Here is a 17,524-nt window from a genome sequence, read left to right as displayed (position 1 = left end):
ATTCATTTCAGTCAATCTGTCTAAATTCCAGTCTCATTTTTAAGGCAATATGTATTTTGACTGAAAATGTAAGTCAATAAATACTCTGCCTGAGTGAATCAGTCAATATACTGTATAAGTTTTATCTGTCATATGCAAAAACAAATAACATAAATAAATGCATTTTTCTACATGGAATGATGGTGGGACTCAGTTTGCATTTATGTCATCATCATGTAGCATCCCACAGATGACATCCTTACCTTGTCAGCTTGCTGAAGGGGTTAACCTCTTTGGTCATGTGGACAAGGCGTCCGACCTCAGATCAGAAGGTCCGTGGTTCGAATCCCATCATGGTATGTAGCAGGGCGTGGAGTCATCCCACAGATGACATCCTTACATTGTCAGCTTGCTGATGGGGTTAAACTCTTTGGTCATGTGGACAAGGTGTCCGACCTTGAATCAGAAGGTCCGTGGTTCGAATCCCATCATGGGACTCGAAAATTTTACGGCTGCTACTATCAGAGTATTTGATTATGAACTTTCTAAAATCATGTTTGCTATATGATAATAATATCTAATAAATAGACTTAATACTGCAGGTGTCTTTTAGTACTGTTAAGTGAAAATCAGGATACATTCCTACAGCGTACAGTGTCTCAGTTGTATCTGAAAAATCTTGTCAGCGTAATAATAAATATATGTTAAAAAATCCATCCATCCATAGGTATAGATATCTTGTGGGGTAGTCAGTATGATCTGTTGTTTGTTGGACAAATCTCTGTAATTTACTACTATTTTAAGAGCATGAGTATCAGAATTCTGTAATTTGGTGGTTCAATGAATCAACATGTGTGATGACTCTTGGCACTTAAAGGTAGGACACATTTTATAAGGGGCAGAATAATATGGGTAAATGTCTCATATCAAAGTATACTCACACGCAAAAGAAACGCAAGTCGAGTATGCAGTATACATGTTATTTATTTTCAACAGTAAAGACAGGAAATACTAATAGTACAAGATTGACAAAAATTTGACTGAAGACAGTTTAATGGATTAAAAGGCAGATGACATAATTGTTTTTTCAAATGTTAAGGGCTTACACAGTTTCGGGTCAATACCTGGTGTGACCACCATTAGCATTGATCACTTCCACACATCTCCTGTACATTGAGTGGATCAGACGATTTGTGAAGGCCCAAGGGATCCTCCTGCACACATCTAGAGCAGCTGTGCGTAGTTCATCGGCAGTTGTAGGGACTGGGCGCACATTGTGCAGATGAACCTCATCCCACAAGTGTTCGATGGGGTTCAGATCAGGGCTGAGGGCTGGCCACAGTAGAACACTGATGTTGTGTTGTTGCAGAAAGGCCATGGTAGCTCTGGCAACATGGGGACAAGCGTTGTCCTGCTGGAAAATGTGTTGTTGATGTTGTGCAAAAAATGGAACAACGTGGGGTCTGATCATTTGGTCGATATACCGCTGAGCAGTGACGCCGTATCCCTGACCTTGACCAACATTCAGAAAGCACATGGGTCCAAGTCTCGCATTAAGTCCAATCCCTGCCCATATCATGACGCTAGGTCCACCCCATGGATCCCTTTCCACAATGTTTCTGTCAGCGAAACAATCACCTCGACGCCGCCAAATTCTGACTTTTTCGTCTGCATGGGAGACACAAAAGCGACTTTCATCAGAGAAGATGACATGCCTCCACTCACAATGACACCAATTGCGATTACCCTGTGCCCACTGAAGGCGTGCATGTCGATGCTGTGGTTGGAGAACAGGACAACGTGCTGGTCGGCAACATCTGAGGTTGTTGGAACGGAGACGTCGGATCACAGTGTCCCGGCTAATGTGTCAATTATGTGTTCATATGGTCTGTCAAGTACTTTCACTTGCAGTTAGGAACGGTGTTGACGGGTAATCTGCCGATCTTGTCGAGGTGTGGTGACCCTAGGACGACCGCTCTGTGGAAGGTCATCTGTGGTCTGTGTAGCTTTGTATCGATGCAGGAGACAGTAAATTGTGGTTATGTTAACATTGAAATGACGGGCAACATCTTGGACAGACTCTCCAGCTTCCAAACGTCCGATAGCCTGGTTTCTCTGAATTTGAGTTAAGCGTGGCATTGTTGACCAAGGAGTGGTTAGTCCAATAATCGGCCACAGTTTTATACCCACTACAGTTCGTGACAGTTCGTGTATTTTCAATTTTGCGAGAAATGGGTGCATGATACCCACATATTCATTGAAATGGTGCGTTTTGGCGATTTGTTTTTATGTTGTGTTTTTCCTTGGGGCTTCCAAAATGCAACCAAAAATATTGATAACACCATCAGGCTTCACTACATGCTAAAACTCGTATCAATTTATGGTTCCGTGTTTGTTACCTATTTGCTTAAAACCACTTGCGTTTCTTTTGCATGTGAGTATATAATGACTGGTATGTTTATTGCAACTGAGTAACTGATTGCTGGATAGATGCATGGTAGATTTTCATTTGGCATGTTTCTAAAAAATAATATCAGAATAAGAAAAATTAAAATCAGATGTGAGAGGACATTTTTATGTAAAAGTAACATTTAAAATTAGAAGTTTTATTCTGAGCATTATTTCTTAGGATGAGAACTAACTATAGATAAGTGGTAAAGACCTGTCAAAGATGTCTGTGTGCTGCAAATGTAGGCATATCTCCAATTTTATTACATTGAAGTCTATGATAGTATGAGAAGCATTTGTTAAGATTTGAATGCTGCAGTATTTGAGGACTTGTGGGAAATAACACAAAGGCTGATAAATAAAATGAGTTTGCATATTTCTCATCGATACGATATGTTAGCCCAGACTGACAGAATGCCTTGCTGTTTTCTGATGGAAAAAATACTGTGGCAGTATTCCATCGTGACAATTCGTCTTTTAGTTGAAAACTCAACAAATCTTGATATTCTAAACTAATAATCACTACAAAATATGTGCTAGTGAAAAATATTCAGTTGTAAACGACCGTTTTTAAATGAAGGTGCAACAGTGTAACGCTTTAGCTTTGCTCTGTCTCTACATGTTACTAGTTGTCACAGCATGCATTGATCCGGGAACCAGACCAGAAGCGACAGCTTGGACCGTCACTTACATCATTTCAAAAGGAGAATTATTGCCCTTTGGAATAAAAAGATCGCCCATTATCTTTCTTGTTCATTTGGCCAATGGCCTTGGGATTTTTGTAGTATCTGGTACTCATTTGTCAACATACACATAAAACACTTGGAACAGAATCAAACCACTGGTTAGTAAGTTATCTCTGGTATAAAAATAATAAAACCAAATAAGGACAAATCAATCAGAATGAAATCGAATATAGCCTTAAGCAAAAAAAAGATCCCAAAAACGGCTGAGGTAGTTGGGTAGTTAAGTATGGAGACAATTGTTAAAAAATTTATAAGCATTTCATCCAGTAGGTTCAGAGGACTATGATATTGAAGAGCTGTACCCCCCCAAAAAGAAAGTAAGGTGAACTCTAAAAATCTTTGGCATCAAAACTACATGCAAACTTTTCATATTTTCTATAAAGAACAAATTTTTGATATAAAAGTTATGAGACATAATCCATCTGAATTATTATCTAATATTGCCTCAACCAAAACAATGTTTTAGTCTGTTTTCAGTCGTACAAATGGGTATCTCATACCTCTAGTCGCACGTTAAAAGGAAGCCAGAAGCTGGAATGTAAACAATAAACTTGTTTCCGTCCAATTGCACGCACCTCCCTATGACATGTCACAAATCTCTCAGCGCGCCTCTGAGCTGGTCGCTCGAGAAGGACTTTCGCGATAGACTGCTAGTTTGTATTCTACTAGTACTTATCGTGTGTCTACAGTTGTTGGTCTAATACAGTAATAATAATATGTCTTACCTGTAGACTCCTGGAATGTAATCCTTGGTAATCCATTGTTTGTGTTCAACACGTGTTTCACTGTTTGACTTGATTATACACGTGGCAACATGTCGGGCTTTTCTGCCTCGTGTCAAAGTATACTGTCTAAAGTAGATCCTCACAAGTATTGTCCTTCCTGCATAATTAAGGAAGGATTTTCAACGTGTTCGTGGGATAAACGTTGTAAAGTATGTGATCACTTTAATAAACTTTAATCGGTATCTTCGTGCGTTGGCGAAGCGGGCTACTGACCAGCGCTACAAGCAGAGTAGGTCATTGGGTGGATCCCTGGACTCTGCAGCCTCTACATCTGGCCCTGGGGGTGGCGTGTCGGCCACACCCAAGAAATCAGTTGATAACGACCCGCCCCAGTCAACTTATGTTTTCGACAAGACACGTGACCGAATGTCTGCTGATGATACTACCCGCACAACTTATCTTCGTCAATCAGTTGATCGAGAGCGTCACTCAGCCACCCCTGTAACGACGGGACCGGCTCGTGACGAGGACCATGAGGGGACTACGGTCCCCAGTCGGTCCGTCTCTCGTCCTACCAACGACGATAGGTCGACAGTAAACACGGATCCCACTCTACAAGTCGTTCACGCCCCGGGACGACAGGTGGAGTGCCTCGTCGAGAGACAGTAAACGACACGAGGACGTTCGTTGCCTCCGAGGTCGTCGGGAGTTCGATTCGGACGATAACTACTTCTACAGTTAGGGATCGTAGCCCTCGTCCCCACGGGGACGTGCGACGCTCTCGAAGGGAGTTTTGGGGAAATCAGCATCGTAGAGATAATGATCGATCGTCACCCTCGTCTCATTTTCATATCGACCCGGCTTTGATAGGCCAGATCACGGCGGCGGTACTCGCCTTGACAGCGTCGACCGAGAAGGGTTCGACTACGTCGGAGGTCCATGGACCATCGTCCTGTACACCGGTTCCTTCATCTACGCCTCCACAATCGACGTCGACGATGGATTGTGACGACAGCGTCATAGAGATAATGACCGATTGACACCCTCATCTCACTTTCATATCGACCCGGCCCAGATCACGACGGCGGTACTCGCCTCGACGGCGTCGACCAAGAAGGATTCGACTACGTCGGAGGTCCATGGACCATTGACCAGTACACCAGTACCTTCATCTACATCTACACAATCGACGTTGACGATGGATTGTGACGACATCTGGCTATGGCTTGGCTATCTCACTTTTCTGCCTGAGTTATCAAAAGATGATGACAAACCGACCTGTGCTGGCTTTAAGGTTGGAGATACGCCACAGTCTCTTCAGTCTTCTCCTCCCGATGTCTTCAGAGCCATGGCTCATGATATGGACCAGAACTTGCCTCTGCTCTGCCGGGGCAGAGTTTCAGCAAACCACCTGTTCGATCGCGTTACCCGATCTATGGCATGCCGTTTTCGTCACCCATGAGTAGGGACTTGGATTGGTAGCTACTCTTAAGAAACCAGCGCCCTCCAAGATTCTTGTAGTAGACAGGCATTGGGGATCCATGGACACTGCTGTTCGTCACCAGCTACAACCGCTTGCTATGCTGTCGACAGCGAGCCAGCGGGGGAGGTAGTGAGGTCCCTTCCCCCGCCATCGGAGTCTACTACCTTTAGACGAGCTACCGGTAGTGGGAAGACTTCATCACACGGATCATGAAGACGGTCGTAGAATGGCTCCATCGGCAGGCGATCAGGGTCGCCTTCTAACTAGACGAGCCGTCTCCTACGGGCGACAGGCTCACTAAAATACCAGAATTGCAGAAAATTCTACGTGCCTTCATGGTTGAAGATGAGTCACATTAATTCCGACTGCCGGCCTGGGACCTCGATATCGTTCTGCGCTACCTGTCTAGTTTGACTTACGAGCCTCTCGATCAGGTCGCGTTCGACATTGTCTCAGAAAAGTCCAGTTCGTGCGCTTCGTATTTACCTGCAGCGATCTGAACAGCGACGACAACATTTTCGACGGCTGTTCATGCTGCTCTCAACCAATGCAAAGAAAGAGATTACACGTAATACTCTCTCCTTTTGGTTGAGAGCGGTCATTCTCAGAGCTTATGAGGCGCAAGGACTCGCACCTCCCACCTCCTCTCATCTGCACGAAGTTTCGAGCCATAGCTTCAACATGAGCACACAGTTTGGTCCACTCGTAGTGGCACAACCGATCTCCCAGAAAAGACAGTGAATTTGTGCTTTATTCACTTTGGACTTTTTGCTCGACACTTCGTGCCAGATAACAGGTTACAATAAAAACTGTTGGTGAATGTACGCATTCTTATGGTTTTTGTTGCATGCAGTACTTCGGCTGTTTTATTATGGTTATTCGGTGTATGCATCGTCTTCCCATACTTTATAGTACTGCTCGTATTTTTTAGTTACCTTGTATACTGCGAGTTGCTCTGTAACTAAATTATGCGCCGACCACACTTCGATCGCAATTCAACTGACGTTTGCAGTTGTCTTGTCGCTTCAATAATTAGTTGTGTGTCGATGAGTATTAACCATGCTATTTTTCGTTACCTTGGAAACGACGAGTCGTTCTGTAACTACTTTATAAGCCGACCACACTTCGATCGAAATTCAACTGACGTGTGCAGTTATCCTGTCGCATCGATAATTAGTTGTGTGTCGAAGAGCATTAACCATGCTGTGCGTTCGTGATAAACAATTTGTCTCGTCCGTGCATCTGGTCGAATGTTCTATTGTCACTACAGGGGTGAGGAACTTGGTACATTGACGTGAAAGAGGTCACTTCCTGATTACTTTCCCGACCTTTCTTCCAGTGTTCCGTCAAATTCTACCCATTTGTACAACTGAAAACAGACTAAAACATGGGTTTTTCAGATTAAAAACAATGTTTTTTTGGTCTGTTTTCAGTCGTACGTTCCCACCCAGCCATCCACACTGGGAAGTAATCCAGTCCAGTCCTGCTTGATGGCTTATTCTTCGAGATTTGTGACATGTCATAGGGAGGTGCGTGCGCAACCGGACGGAAACAAGTTTATTGTTTACATTCCAGCTTCTGGCTTCCTTTTAACGTGCGACTAGAGGTATGAGATACCCATTTGTACGACTGAAAACAGACCAATAAAACATCGTTTTTAATCTGAAAAACCCATATTCCAACGTTTGGTATGGACTATCCAAAATTCATCATGGAAGCCACTTTGAAAACCTATTTATGGCAATTACTTTTGTTCGAAATGTAATTACATTCGGTAATATGCGTTTCTCTTCCTTTCTTTCTAAGTGGAAACATGCCTAAACAAAGGTTTCCAGCTTTTTAAAAGCAATTCACCCAAACACACCTAGCATAACCTCCCAGCAATCTGGGTGATGTATGCTTTCCCTGCTGGTTGACCCGCACCTGCTGTACACATCCCATGTCAACTCATCCTCTTTGCATCGTGAACAGGATAGGCACGATAGGTATAAGTACAGAGAAAACCCCTAAAAAGTAAAAACAACTCCAGTGAAAAATTAAAATAGATCTACATCATCAGGAATTGAGGTTTCGACAAAACCCCTTGCTTCCCGTATTATCTTGCGATGATGATGGTGTTTCCGATAGTTTTTTAACAGAAGACGTTTCTGTCATGACCACTCCGCCTAGTTCGCACATTCTACCTTCGTCAACTTTGGCAAACCAGCCTACGGGCTTGGATGTATGCAAGGTGCTATCAGTGAATGTGGATTCGACCGAACTTGTTTTTTCTTCACAGTCAGCTGCAACCTCTCTTACTGTTACCTACCCGAGATCATATTGTTTCATCACCCGTGTCTTCGGTCACTGAGAATAGCAAGCTAAGACTGACTTTGATCAAACCCTCAACAGTCACTTCTGGTCCCTCTCCGTCTACTGATTGAAATTCCTGATTCGTCACTCTCCTGGATAGGATCATCAAACAGATTCGTTGGACTAGTCTTGTGATCAAGATCCGTGTTGATCTAGCTCTCGATAGTATTCTCATGATGATCGTTGATCCCTGATGTGGATTGACCTTTGACTTCTCGGCATTTGACAGAGAAATTGGCTTCCACAGTTACATGTCAACTCTAATCGAGGATAGGCGCTCTCAAGATGGGGATCATCAGTCTAGGGTTTGTCGATCACAGGATCTGTGAACAGGGATTAGAATCTTCCGTGGATCCGTGAATTTTAGTGACAACAAATTTGTTAAAATCTGATAGCTTCCCCCATAAACACCTCCAAATTAGGGACCACCCTCCATTGCAAAGAAGTTTCAGCTGAAAAGGAAAATATCCATTCTCATCCCTGGGTGAATCTCTCAGACTCAACATATTTCTAACATATTTCCTTCCCCGATCAACGTACTTTGAAGGTCCGTCGAACATCCCATGATCGGAACTCCTCTGAGAAACAGCACGCTTCTGAAGAAGCCTGCGTTCAAGTTGCAATTACTCTTATTCAAGACAAGGTGACGGCCATCCTGGATCTTCCTGCCCTGGATTAATTACCATTCTTGGGCAAGAGGGTATCCCTCAACACTGCTCCTAGGATGATGATTTTAAGAATCGTCTTTATCAACTACCATGGCCAACACCTTCCCTTTATTGCGGGGCGCATCCAGGACATTGTGCATGAAGTCCAGCATGACCTATCTCTTTCTGTAACTGTAGATCTACTCCGTTTACAGAGAAACCTACTTGAAGAGCAGGTAAGAGTGCAAGCCACTGACTCTGACAGCCAAACCTTTGAGAAGTTCTGAGTTACAGATCCAGCTCCTTTCGTGCCTGGGGACATGGTCACCAAGGGCAACGGGATGGAAAGTCAAGCTTAAGTACTGTTTCTTTCTCTAGACCTAAAAGTAGAGCAGAATCTCCCAGAAGGTGCCAATCCATCTCATCCCACATGTACTTGATTGGTGAGAGATCAGGGGAGCGAGCCGGCCAGGGATGACATTCACGTTGTTTTGTTGAAGAGAATCCTGAATCGGGCAATATGAAGCCGGGTATTGTCATGTTGAAAGACAATGCCTGGGCCATGACAACGCAAAAACGGTAGAACAACAGGGTGATGATCTCGTCGCGGTAGCGCTGTCCATTGAGATTTCCCTCTACCACTATCAAACGGGTCCACTGTCTTGCTGTAATCCTACCCCATACCATAACGCTGCCGCCCCCGAACCGATCATCATCCATGACACAATGATTGACATAAGGTTCACCTCGACGTCGGTACACTCAAATCCGTCCATCGCTGTGGCTGAGGTGAAAACAAGACTCGTCAATGAATAGAACTTGTCCCCACTGCATGGCCCGTCCAGCGTAGACGCTGTCTGCACCACTGTCGATGTGCTTGACGGTGGTTTCCTGTCAAAATGGGACGTCTGGCGGGTCTTCTGGCGACAATCCCGGCACATCTGAGGCGACGACGTACGGTTTGTGAAGATATTCGTCGAAGGCCAGGGATGCTTCTTGCAGTCACTGTTGCTGGCTGGAATCGATTTCGTAGGTGTGTTGTTTGAATCCAGTTGTCTTGTCGATTATTGGTTACGCTTGGCCTGCCACTCCGAGGATGGTCTCTGACTGCATTCGTCTGTTGCCAACGTTGCCATAAACACCAAATGGTGTTTCTGTGGACGTTAAATTGTTTTGCAACATCACGTTGACTCAATCCTGCTTCAAGCATACTCATTTTTGGACAGGCGTGAGATTTCGTAATGTTGAATAATTGCATAATTTTGTTGTTTTTCTGAGTGGTTGTTGTCAGCACGATGCTAAACTATGCATATGGAATCCCGTTAAAGCACATGTTTTTATACCCATTCTTGGGTAGTGAAATTCATGGGGCTTGCATAAAAGTCAACTTTTGCATGGAATGCATGCTTTTCTGTAGTAGTTGCGTTTTTGTGACTTGATTCCATACATGTACTACAATATTGAAACCTAAACTTTACTTGTTTGAAAAATACACTAAAATATTGGTGTCACAGGAACTTTTGTTGTTGAGTATATATTTGCAAAGAATTGGGCCATCATGCGTGACCTGTTTGTACTATGTCTCCTACAAACCGGGTGTCAACTACTCTACGTTGCGAAACCTCCTACAACTTACCAACCTCTTCAACACCTATATCCAGACAAGCAGCTTCCGATTTTCACAGATGCTTTAGAGACATTACTGGTAAAAAAACACCATTGAGTGTCTGGGCAAAGTTCCAGCAACAACAGGTTTCTACTCTACAATCTTCTTAGTCCCAATTCTGGCACAGTTTCAAATGAAAAATTTCAACAAGTTACACCTAAAGATACCTCTGCACTTCCGGATGACATCAATTGCGCTACTACGTATGATTCTCTGTGACTTCATGAGCAGGCCAGATCTACATAATGCATAACTACACGTCCCCATCCATCGGGAGCACTGCCATTTCCTCTGGTTCGTTTTCCTCAGCCACCACTATCAATGGAAAGTGCTCCCATTTGAAATTTCTTCTTACCTGCTTCGTAAAGCCCTTTGTCAACTTCTTACCTGTTTGAGGCATAGTTTTCGAAATTATACATCAACAACCACATTCAGGCCAACAAAGATCCAGGCTTTCTTCTCCTACATCTTAACTTCGCGCAGTTTCTTCCTCAGCGACAAGGCTGGATTGTCAATGAGAAAAAATCTGTAAGAATTCCAACGGAATGTCTCCAGTTTATCGGGGCACTTTTAGACACACTCTAAGGCAAGATGTTCGTGCCCCAGGATCATTGGATGAAGATTCAGACAGTCTCTTTCTCTGAGGCAATGGCAACAAATCATCGGGTCTTCAGACGTCGGCAGAGGCTCTCACCAGGAGAGGACAACTCAACCTACAACCAGTTCAGTGTTTTCTCAAGCCCTATCTCCTGAAAGACAATTGTCAGGTTCTAATCTCCCTGCCGAACCACTTACGACCACATCCCCATGGTGGTTGGTTCCACGTCTGCGAAGGAGACTCCTTGCGTCCATCTATCTCAGCTCTCCATCTCTTTGTCGATGCCTCAACTATAGGTTTTGGAGCTCATTGTCAGGAACTACAAGTGGCAGGTCGGTGATCTCTCGAAGAAAGCCAACTTCACATCAACAACTCAGTTGAGTTCAAAGCAGTGATTCTGGTAGTTTCACATTGGGCGACACTTTCATACCTATCCAATATTTGGTACATAAACAAGATGGGCTCCACCAAGTCAATGCTGCTACTTTCTCTGGAGCTGAACAATTTTCAAATGATATTGATGACTCACTCATCATTCAAGTTTAGGCGAGACACATCCCCGGCATAGCCAACTCCCTGTGACGACCTGACAAACCATCCCCTACGGAATGGCACCTACATCCAATGAACTTTCAGTGGATTTGCCAGTTATTTCCATGCCCTCACATCAATCTTTTTGCAAGCAACCCTCTTCAACACTCAGCTATCCTGGTGCGTATCTTCTTTCCCAGATCCTCAGGTTTGGAACCATGATGCATTGTCATTGGAGGGTTTACATGCTTGTGCCTTCATCCAACCAGTGTTTTACCTCAGGTCCTGCAGAAGATAACTTCCACCCATCACCTCACACTGCTTTTGGTCGCACCAAGTTGGCTACCATAGAGTTCCTGCTGTGAGTTGGACCCGTGAAGATCCAGGGGAGAATAGGTCTTCAGCAACCCATGTTGGCCGTAAGAGGCGACTATGCTTGTCGTAAGAGGCGACCAAGGGGATTGGGTGGTCAGGCTCGATGACTTGGTTGATGCATATCATCGATCCCAATTGCGTGGATCGATGCTCATGATATTAATCACTGGATTGTCTGGTCCAGACTCAATTATTTACAAACCACCGTCATATCGCTGGAATATTGGAGTGCAGTGTTAAACAACAAACAAACAAACAAACAAACAAACCACAGAGTTGGTTCTCCAGGCTCGTCCAACTCGCAGACAGAAGATTTCATCCTCTACTGCTAAGGCATGATCTTCTTCAACCTTACTCTCAGCTGATCCACCCATTGCCCGAAACCCTCAATCTGTGCATCTGGCACATTTACAGAAATCCCCTACTGCAAAGGGTTACTCTAGAAGGGTAGCCAAGACCATTTCCGAGGCTCATTGATCGGCAATCAAGTCACTATAAGACCATAAGTGGAAGGCTAAAGTCACACGAGTGATACAGCGTCTCCAAAACAAATTGCTGAGTATGTTCACTATCTGTGGTCGTCAGGTTAGCTTAAGGGTTTTACCATAGCTGCGTATTTGGCTGCAATCAATTCCATAGTAGCTACTACAACAAAGATCACTTCGGCTGCTGAACTGCAAGCATTATTTGGTTATACAAATTAGCGTACCAGTCATCCCGCTTCTGACTACCGACCTGGCATCTTAATATCATACTTGATTACGAACCTCTTGTCAAGAAGGTGAGGTGAGGTGAAATGGGGTTTAACGTCGCGTCCAAGATTATTGCACTTATATAGCGACGTGCATGTACGTGTGTGTGTTTGTGTGGCTGCTTGAACTAGTCCGGACTGATGCCCATTTATAGTGCTAGCTCACTGAGATACCATGCCGCAGTTTAACATGAATATCCCACTCAGACACAGTATACTGACTCCGAGCCGACCAGTCCTTGTTTTATTTAGCCCCTTAATGCCGAGCGCCAGACAGGGTAACAACAAGTACCATCTTTTAATGTCTTTTGGTATGACGTGGCCGGGGATCGAACCCCAAACCTTCCGCTCTCTGGGCGGACGCTCTACCACTAGACCATGGAGACGGTTTTGTCAAGAAGGAGTTTGAATACATTACGTCGAAAAAAGTTTTTCTTCTGGCTCTTGCGACGTCTGCTTCAGTGAGTGAGATTCATGCTTTAGATGTGAGCAGAGTGCGTTTTGCACGTACATTGAAAAGTTTTTCTGGGCCTATGATGGCATTTTATCGCACAAAATCAACTTCCTGGACAACCTGAATGGTTATTTATTATCCCACCTTTGACATCCATCCTGAATTCTGAGGATCGCGAAGATGTATCCTTTTGTCCTGTACATGTTCTTCGGTCCTACCTTGTTGCGGCGAAACCCCTTCAGCGTTCCTGGAAGAGACTTTTTATCCCACTTTCTATGACAGCTATTATGGAGGTGTGTCATAACATGATTTAGTTTTGGAGTCATTCAGTTTTCCTCAGAGCATATACCTTTGCTGGCTTACCTACTTTGGTCGCATCCAACACTCGCCAAACTCGTGCTGTCAACTCGACTATGGCTCAACACAGTAATTGTACTTTGGCTGCAATTATGGAAGGATGTTTTGGGAAATCGAATACAGCTTTCGCATGCCACTACCTCCGAGACATCTCTGTGACTGACATCCAAGGTCAGCATCAATTTGGGCCTTTGGTTCTCGCGCAAGACACATGCATAGATAGGATGAGATGTGTCTCCTTGTATTATGTCTCTCTCAAGATAAAATGAACCTTGGCACGATTGTTTGAGTTCCTCATTATTTTTTTCAGGTACTCCAAACTGAGTATCTGATTGGAGGATGCATTGACTCTTCTGTGGAGACTTCGGTCTGGAAATCGCTGTTAGGTGCGCCTGAATCTCGTGTCCTGATCCCCTATTCCACTCATCTCTGCTTTGGTCATGTGTGGGTGGGTGGTTGATCAACGATTCTTTTGTGGATGTCATTGATTGTTCCTCTTCTTGTGTTAACCTATTGATTCAGTCACCAAAACAATGATTGAGGGTTTCGAGAACTGTGAAAAGAGATGCTAAACTGGATGGTCCTTTCGCCCATGGGAGATAATGATACACCTCGATTGCCTGGATACATTCATCATCGATTACAAGTTGTATATTGTTTTGTCTGGTTTACACTTACTCTCACTTATGTATGAACATATGACACATATTTTACCAGACTTCATGTGTTTTCCTGTGTTTATGTATCAGCGTCAAAATGCTCTTTGGGAGTGTTTCATCCTTATCAACGAGCTTTGTCGTACGACACTAGACGGTGCTACTTAACATGGTTTTCCATCACTGTTAGCTCCAGCTTCCTCATGTATATCCCACGGTTTTTGTCTTTATAGACTAGGGAGTTGCGTTTCTCCTTCCAACCATTGGGTAAATGCAGTGTTAGATAGGATAAGTTTTAAAAATGATACTTATCCTATCTCACACATTATATGCCCACCCATCCATCCCCTCATCACAATTCCTCTAACCTATTAAGCTCTTGAAAGAGAATGAGTTTGCTGGGGAGGCCATCTGTTCAGTGCGTGCAGGTCAACCAGCAGGGGAAGCATGCATGACCCAGATTGCTGAGAGGTGACTGTGGTGATGCTAGGTGTGTGTTCAGGTGAATTGTTTTTAAGAAGCTGCAAACCTTTGTTTGCACTTAGGATCAAAAGATGAAAGAGAAATATGAGACAGGATAAGTATTCTAAATATACAATTTATTGTGTATTTTTCCATACTCAAATATTATGCTCAAAGTGCAGGCAGGAGAAGACAGTTCAGTAGAAAACTTGGAGGAAGAGATAGGTCTTGATTGATGTTTTAAAATTCAGAGTAGGTAGGACATTCACAGAGATCAGAGGGTGGATTCTTCCATTCAGTGGCAGCAGCAAAGGTGAAAGTTCTTTGTCCTTAACACATTGGAGTGTTTGAGTTGGGAGTATAGACTTCATGCAGGTCACAGATATAACATGGGGCTGATTGAGAGGAAGATTGGTTTGCAAGGCAGATGGGTTTAGAAGTGATCCAATGTTTGATTGGAAGCCAGTGCAGTTCTCTTAAGATAGGAATGATGTGGTTGGACTTTGTACCATTGGTCCATATGTTGGTTGTCATGGGGCTAGGTAACCTTATGTTTTTCTGTATTTTAAATTTTGACCTTTATTTGACCTTTGCACCTTCACCCATACTTTGGTCTGAATCTTCTTATAGCTATTACTCAGTCATTTTGGATCAAACTGTAATGAAATTTGCTACAAGTGTAAAGATCTTTTGTCGATATAAATTCATGAAAATGTCTTTTTGAGATTTGTCTCTCGCAAAATCACTGGTAATTAAGCAACACCATATAAATGGCGATGGTTTAAGGTTTTGCCAGAAAACAAGCAGTGCTTAAACATTGCAGGGATAACATATCATGTGTTTTTTGTGTCAGATTTAATACCCAAGCGTTTTGATCTCTTTTGTGTCACCTCTGAATAGCGAACTTGATTATGAGGTTAAATTATGTAATGGTAAAATTTCACCAAGTTTCGGATTAATTCATGAGAAAACCACGCATGATCCATCACTGAAGACTGACTCTGACTTCAACACTTAATATGCCATGGTTGTATCAATGTCACTTTGAAGGTCATTCACTCGTGAAGTGACTCATAAATAGTTTTGTTCAAATGGCAACAAATATTACTTTGGACAAATGAAAGTATGGCATTGATGATACACATCTGTTCTCTGACAACTAAGGTTCAGTTCCAAGCATGAATAACAACAATCTGCTGGTTGCTGGTGAGTGGGTGTCATTTGCTGGTGATCGAAATAATGGCTTCGCCAAGATTATTGTTGAACAATTTTGAATGAAATTTTACATAAAATTAATCAAATAGATTAAAAACATAAGCCAGACACTTTTTAACCCAGATAGTGTAATAAGAGGAGTAGTTTGTCTACTTTAGGTTTTATTGACATGGTATTTTTGTCGGATGTATTTTCAGGGGAACAAAAAATAAAAAATCATTTATAATATACACCCGACTGTACACTGCTGTTTTTTTTATGAAAAAAGTTGCATTATACACAAGAAAATATGGTAATATCACTCAGATATTTTATGTATTAAACAGTAAATGTGACTTGCTATTAAGTAAAGTGGTAAGACAATTAAAACCACTCAATTATGTTTGTTTCTCTTTAAATTTAATATTCAGAATATTTTGACAGAAAAATGAAAAAAGTGATTGATAAATGGCTCTGAACTAAAATAGTCTGGGACTTGTTTCTGAATGTTAACTTCAACAAATATTTATGGATTATTTTTCAACGTGTAACATGAATCAATTTGTAATGACATATTGAATTTATAGCCTTGTTATGTCAATCTTTCATTCCTAAACCTGGCAAGAAAATATTAGCTAATTTATATCAGAAGACAGGTGCCTATGAAGTTTGTGTTTTGAATCTTTTTGGCAAATCAAATAACTTTGGTATGGTTTCAGAGCCTGTGCTGAAAAAAGAGAAGCCATCTCAAAACAGCAGCGATAACATTGTTGGTGATGATGATGACGACGACGATGACGATGACAGCGATGATGAAAGTGATAGCGATGATGAAAGTGATAGTGATGATAGTGATAAATGAAAATGTTACATACAGATATGGGCCAAATGTCAAATGTATTGAACATTGAATGAAGAAGTTTGCTTGATACAGTGAGTCTGAAATGGAGGTTCTAAAAGAATTGAATGTTCCAATTTCGGCTTGAAGGGGACAAACTATTTTTCGCTGACCTGGCTGAAGTAAACTTATGTCCTGGTCTGCTTGTCTGACGTCAGTAGTGTCTGTAAGCATCTCCTCAGAAACCTCTGGACTGATGTAGCTGAAATGTAACATGCTTGTTCCAACCAGTGTTGACACCTGACCTTCTTCAGGTTTAATATCTTGGCCACAGAAGTCTTTTGAAAAGAATACTTAGACCATTACTCCGCTCCAGATGACCACAGTAATCTTTCATAACATGGTAAAGTTTTATAGCAGAACTGCCAAACACAATGCAAAACTTGGACTGATAAGTGTAATGCAGCTAGGGAAATAAAATGCTTGTTGAAATTACATAATGGCACGATTGTCTCTTCTTTGCTGAAAACTTGAGGATGAGTCAATAATCATATCCAAATGGATCAACACTGTAAAGTCATGACATGGGCATTGTTAATATCCCATTGGTTCTGGTGTTACCTGCCGTGATATTGCTGGAATAATGCTAACAGCGGCATAAAACCATACTCACTCTGTCATATCTCATTTGCCTCTTCTCTGCCATGCTGGCTCAATCCTAACTCAAGTTGATCGATGATGTTGGAATGGAAGGTTGGGCATATGTAACTCGCTTAATCATATGTTCTGCTATAGTCTGGAAGTTAATTTAAGGTACCAACGTTTATTACAATATCTGAAAAACTATTGGACCTACTCCAGGCAAAGTTGGTATGAGATTATTAAACAGTCATACATAACTGGATATTACATTTAAAGACAATTGGTGCATGAATAAAAAATCTGTCTATTTAGCTATCACTATATTTCATCAACAACCAGACCTGTTCGTCAAGGGTGGAACGAGCATTCATTGTAACAGCCATCTGCATAATGCTACCCCTGCATCACAGGGCCATATGACACAGTTGAACCTATCAACTCAACTCAAAAGGTTGCACGGGAATCACGCAGGCACGAATACGGTGTTAGCGTTGGGCGTCTCAAGCAGTTATTTAATAATATTTATCCAATTATTTTTGTATTCTTTTTCAGGTCAGTGTTTTTGACTTGAATGTATCATTCCTTGCCACATTATTATATTTCATGCATCATGTTATTAG

At 42.5% G+C, this 17,524-nt stretch overlaps 1 protein-coding gene across 3 annotated transcripts in view; it reads left to right on the top strand.

Moving 5' to 3' along the window:
- The window catches only part of LOC124115528 (nucleolin-like), a 411,866-nt gene extending 395,109 nt beyond the window's left edge, over window positions 1–16,757 (top strand). For all 3 annotated transcript variants that reach the window (XM_046476554.2, XM_046476553.2, XM_046476552.2), the window contains one exon: window positions 16,144–16,757. In XM_046476554.2, coding sequence (XP_046332510.1) covers window positions 16,144–16,286 — 143 coding nt within the window. In that variant the 3' untranslated portion in view covers window positions 16,287–16,757. The remainder of the gene's footprint in view (window positions 1–16,143) is intronic.
- The last annotated feature ends 767 nt before the right edge of the window (window positions 16,758–17,524 follow it).

Source organism: Haliotis rufescens, unplaced genomic scaffold, assembly GCF_023055435.1.
Source record: "Haliotis rufescens isolate VD_foot unplaced genomic scaffold, xgHalRufe1.0.p SCAF_65, whole genome shotgun sequence".
Lineage (NCBI taxonomy): Eukaryota > Metazoa > Mollusca > Gastropoda > Lepetellida > Haliotidae > Haliotis > Haliotis rufescens.
The sequence above is the reverse complement of the archived record's forward strand: the minus strand, read 5'-3'. Positions and strand labels throughout refer to the sequence as shown.